The 5,809-nt window shown below is 36.8% G+C and overlaps 1 protein-coding gene across 1 annotated transcript; it reads right to left on the bottom strand.

Annotated features, from left to right (window-relative positions):
• Positions 1-473: 473 nt before the first annotated feature.
• LOC110798853 (9-cis-epoxycarotenoid dioxygenase NCED2, chloroplastic-like) lies at positions 474-2,930 on the bottom strand. Its single transcript, XM_022004052.2, has one exon. It carries the CDS (start codon positions 2,662-2,664, stop codon positions 856-858), a length of 1,809 nt encoding a protein of 602 aa, XP_021859744.2. The 5' UTR covers positions 2,665-2,930; the 3' UTR covers positions 474-855.
• Between the last annotated feature and the right edge of the window lie 2,879 nt (positions 2,931-5,809).

Here is a 5,809-nt window from a genome sequence, read left to right as displayed (position 1 = left end):
TTGTTTATTGATGATTTTGTGCGAGGATAGAAAGAACCAGATGGGAAGGAACTCAACCATAAGCAGATCTGATTTGTGAGAAGAGAGAGAAGAGGGCATTCATAATTTATTTTTACTGTAAAAATATTTAGTTGGAGAAGAGACCCGTCAGCTATTTGAGAGGTCTTTCTTTTTTCTCACGTGGGAAAAAGTAGCAGGCCCACTGCAGTGTAGAGACCCGTTACGTGAGGTAAAGGGTCTCTAATTTTTTTCATATGGTAAACCAGCGGGGCCCAGTGCATATTAGAGACCTGTTATATTTAATAATAGATCTCTTATATTCAAGAGACCCGTTATGTTAATCTATGGGTCTCTTGTTATAGGTCTCTTTGCCCATTTTTGTAGTAGTGATTGCGAGTATTAAAAGACGGAGGAAGTATATCTTTACACACATCACGTGCATATAAGATTAGTATTAACATAATCGAGGCAAGGCAGCAGAAATTCGAGCTTCAAAATTTGCAACACAAATGATTAACTATCTACATAGCTGATATTTCACACTCCGTTGCCAAATTGTTAAGCAAAAAACAAGGCAATAACTCCTACCTAATGTCCTACTAATGTCCAAAGAGAGCTAAGATCTAATTAAATTTGTTGGTTGTCCAACAAAAAACACAAAAAACACAAAAAAAAAAAATCATGTCAGCCAAAAATGTACCCCCCAAATAAAATAAAAAATTATTTGGCTGATTTTTGGTATGAATTGTAGTAGATATCTAGGAGAGTCCCGGGGACCCCGTTTTCATCCAACATCCCTCTGGTTATAACTCTCCTATTAGTAATTTTCACGATGATGCTATAATGTGAAGTTTGTTAAGCCTGATGACTCAAGTCCTCTGATCTAACGAAGGTGCCGTGAAAACCATAAGGAACTCTTGATGGTAATTTAACAGCGGCTTCAAGTTGTAAAGTTTGTGCATTGACAATCAATAATTCCGACTTGCATTCCTCCTCATCGTGGACAAATCCCATGATATACCCATCATCTTCTGACTCATCCAAGATACTATTGTCGTGCGGTAAAAAGAATGGTTCGCCACCATATTTTTCACTGCCGTACATAAACTTTTTTACCTCACCCGTAATCAAATCCACCTTGGCAAACCCTGATACCTTAGGCCAAGGTTCCGATATGGCCAAGTAAGCGAACCGGGTTTTTCGTCCAAGTAAGTTCCGATTCACCATACCGGCCTCAAGATTTATATGAGGATGTTGGCTAAAATCAATAATGGGTCGTCGAGTCGACTCACCCGTCCGTAGATTCAGCCTGATTTCGGATAGCACACTTTGAAGATTCTCGTCACACTCATTGAAAATAGAGTCAGGAGGAGTCATGCATGATCCAATTACCACAATTTCCTCGGTTTCAGATTCTTCCCAGGCATTCCACAGATGGAAACAAAATGTATGAGGGGAGGTTACCCAAGTAATATCTGATGCATCTTTAGCATCCTTACGCATTATACCAAAACGCGACGTTTTGTTCTTGTCGTATACAACGGGTGATCCTCCGGTAATCATTTCCTTCATCTTGAACACAACTTGTTGGTCTGGGATCACTACGAACTTCTTAGTGATCGCGAAATCATGCATCATAGTAGGTTCATTTAACGGGATATCGACGTCTGCTGATTTCTCCCCGTCTTGGGAAAACTTAAAATACTTCAAATACGGCGCTTTGAGGACGTCATAGCTGAGAGCGAATAGCTCTTTCGACTCAGGGTCGAGTTTAGGGTGAGCTATCATCGTGGATGTTAGCTGACCTTTAAAATCAAATCGACCTACCGTTTTAAGGTCACCAGCTGGGGTGACCCTTACTTGGTAGGGTATGTCATCTTCGGACATAGCAAGTAACCGGTCATTGAAGTATACCAAGCCAGCGTTAGCAACTCCCATACCATGTTCATTGTCTATTAATCCAAAAAGCCCACGGGAGTAGAACAACATGAGCCTCGCAATCCCGGAATGACCATGTAATTCACCGATTGCTTTTGGGAACACGGCTCGCCCGAGGTCACGCTCTTGTGCTAGCCTACTAGTCTCAGTAAACCGACAAGCATAGCTAGCAACACCGTCATGGATAGTCACAGCATGAACCATCCCATCCCCATCAAACAAATGGTGACCAGCAGTCGGCTCGAACAACGGATTAGCACCGTTTCGTACGTAAACTCCATCAATGCAACCCGGAATTTCGCCCGTTACATGGAGAGATTGTTTAACTGGCATCTCCGGCACAGGGGCGAAATTTCCAGCTATTTGCACTTTCGGGTCGGACGTCTTCGGGAGTGGTTGAGACCGCTCTAGGCTCACTAGGGCGGTTTCCACCATATCTATGGCGGCCCCAACTGCCTTTTGAAATATATTCCATTTCTTAAGTTGTTGTGGTTTAGTTGGTGGGTTTTTGACGTTGTTGTCATGTGTTGTGTTTGGAAAATGAAGAATTGAAGGAGAAGCAGTAGCACACTGAATATTATTATTACTACTAGTGTAATAATTATAACCAATGTTTTCTTTACTGAGTTTTCTTGTACAAATCATAGCCTTCTTCGGGCTCGAATTGAAAGCTAATTGGGCCCAATCAGATTTTGTACAAGGATTTGTTAATGCTGGATTCATCATGGTGTTTATGTTTAGTGTTCTCCTATTTGTACAAGTTTGTGTTTTTTTCCCAACTTTATAGAGAGAAAAAGTGGGGATTTTTAAAGAAAAAGGGAAAAAAGAAAGAGTTTTGAGGAGAGAGAAAGATGAAGAGGGGGTATAAATAGAAAATAAGGGAAGATGATGGAAAAAAAATGTCCAACTCAGATAGTGAGGAGAAGACCACGTGGTGTGGTATGTGGGAGATAACGCATATATGAGGGTATTATAAAAAAAAGGGTTAGTAACTGATGATGAATTGATGATGCATAGTCTCAAATTCTGAAAATGTGCAACAATCCAACATTTTTAGGCCCGGGTATTAATTACTACGTACTCCGTAATATGCAGTGTGCCACACACACTTGGTGCTGTTCTTTTGTACCGGATCAACCGCCGGTTAAGTTTCTAATTTGGATATTCTTTGAGGTATTCTTTTACTCTATGCAGCGACCCGCTTGCGTTGCTGCAAAAAAACATCAAGTATGTGGGTAAATATTTTCTCTTTTGTACAAACTAATTAGTGGAATGGTAATACATGGTTAATGCGTGTGACATTCTATAAATTGTTTTAGCTTTTTAATTGTGTATATAATTAGTTTTATTGGATTCCTTTCTTTTGAAGTGGTTCAATTTAATTTATGAGACTAAAATTTGTTACAGTTGTCATTTTGTCATTTACAGATTAATTACAAATATAGGAACAATAATTACAAAAATTACCAAAACTATAAGCACACTAAGAACATTTCATCAGCAACATATATCGTCTTCTATGAGAAAGAAATGACAATCCATTGCAGATCTAGAAGGGTCTCGAAATCTGATTTTGCTAAGAAAGTTTGCTTTACAAAAGAAATTGGATGAGTTTTCCTGGGTTGAGTTTTGAGGTTGGATGCCGATGACTCGATGAGGGTTGCTAGGGTTTTCATTTTCTAAAAAGTGCACTACATTTTTCTAGAGAGACCTGAAAAGATAGAGCCTCGGCGAACTAAAGGAATTTGATGTCGATCACCATGACCTAGTTTAAAACTCTGTTTCAATTAGCTCATTCTTACTAAACTCTTGTCTTCACCAACTCTCTTTCAAAGTTTTCACTTGTGTCTTATGGAATCGAAGTGCCATTACTCCCTATAATTTACTTTAAGCCGGAGATCTGTTAATGGATCAAATTTGGAAATCAAGCTCTGTATTCAGTGGCGGACCCTGGGATTTAGCAATGGTTGGGCACTATCAATCCGTTTACCCGTTTGTGTCGTTTAACCACGTTCTTAGAAAAAAAAATACAAACTGAAAAACAAATTCAATTTACAACTTAATATTACGAAACGCGGATTTTGTGTTTTCGTGAAACTTGAACTTGAATATTGAAAAGAGGAGTTTTGCATCTCAAAGATCATACCTTTAAATATTAATTTCGAAATTGACATAGATTCCGTACAAATTAGAAACAATAATACAACATATTAAATTAAAAAAATCTAGAACATAAATTTAAATACAAATGAAACAAAGCAATATATAAACCATTAATAACTTAGTTGGGTGAAATAAGATAAATTAAGTTTGATGATGTGGCATGATTTGATTGGTGGGAGAAAAAAGTGGAGTCTTAAGTGAGTCTTGGATTTTCAAACTTACTTCAAGAATGGGTGTAATCTTTTACCACATTATCGCAAGATTTAGCTTGAGACTCACCTGAAGATTTCATTCAGAACTAGGGATAAACTCATCCTAAGGTCTAATTATATGAACCAAGCCTTTTTTCTTCGATTTATTCAATTTCCAGTTATTCTGGGATTCTCTATATAATAAAGCCTGCCTTATGTTGATTTTAATGTACGGCTTAAAACACATGCTCATGATAAAATTAAAAGGCAGCTTGTCGAGCCACATATATATCTGCATCCATTTCTCTCTCCTCGACTTTATTTACGAGTAGTTGTTTTTCTTTATGTGTCTAAAAATAAAAGGAATTATTATATTCATACGGAGTATTTAATTTTACTCCATAAAAAGTACGGAGTACCACAGAACTTAATTTGTTTGACAACTCGTTGAACACAATTTCATAAACAAGCTATTGTAGAGAATTGGTATTTTGCTACTCGTACATATGAATATATAATCATTACTTAAATATCTCATTCAACTATATAGATATATACGTACTAATTAATGCAGTCTTACTCCCAAAAACTAACATGTTTTGTGAATATTGATACTTGATTATTTATAAATAATACCTCTTTTTAAATGGTACAAATGTAATCAAATTCACGAAAATAACATGTTTAAAGTGGAGATGTATTTGTGTGTTACTATGTACAACTACTGATGAACTACACATATCATTAAGCAGGGCATCAAAAAACTAAAATATACGTAGTATACAACTGTTACATTATTTGGACAAAAGAAAAACCAACAAAGTGGAATATCGATCAGTTGGCACGTGATGATCGTTGTAGGATAAAGGGAAAAGTGCAATAAACATAATAATAATAATAATAATAATCATGCTCGTAATTTAATTAATACCTTATATTGACGTGTATTTTTCATGTATTCATATATAGTATATACTCCCTCCGTCCCGAAATACTCGACCCGGTTTGACCGGCACAGAGTTTAAGGGACTTGAATTGACTTATTTAATTTAATAGGTAGTAGTTGATAGTGGGGTATTATTTTAATGTAGTTAGTGGGAAATGTGTAAAGGGGTGGGGTTAGGGCCTTAGGGGAGAGTAGGGGTTGAATTTTTAATTATTTTTTGTATGGAGTAGGGGTAGGTGGGTTAATAGGGGTGGAGTGAGAAATAATATAATATTGTTAGAATATTTCTATTTTTAGAAACAGGTCAAGTATTAAGGGACGGCCCGATAAGGAAAACAGGTCAAGTATTCCGGAACGGAGGGAGTATAATATAGGATATTTATTTAATGCTTATATGCATCTCTTATATATCGTAGTCGATAAAATAAAGGATATTTCATGATCACGTGTACATATTACAAACTAAAAACTATTTACGCAATGTACTAGAGTACAACATTGCACAAAATGGCCGTAGGAGCTTGGCAAAGGGTATACACTATACAGTCTAGGTTTTGCACTACACAATAAC

The sequence above is a fragment of the Spinacia oleracea genome, chromosome 5 (assembly GCF_020520425.1).
Source record: "Spinacia oleracea cultivar Varoflay chromosome 5, BTI_SOV_V1, whole genome shotgun sequence".
Lineage (NCBI taxonomy): Eukaryota > Viridiplantae > Streptophyta > Magnoliopsida > Caryophyllales > Amaranthaceae > Spinacia > Spinacia oleracea.
Note: the sequence above shows the minus strand (reverse complement) of the source record. Positions and strands in the feature narration are given on the sequence as shown.

Coding starts and splice junctions, on each gene's coding strand:
- LOC110798853 (XM_022004052.2), bottom strand. CDS start 2,664: ATGATGAATCCAGCATTAACAAATCCTTGTACAAAATCTGATTGGGCC.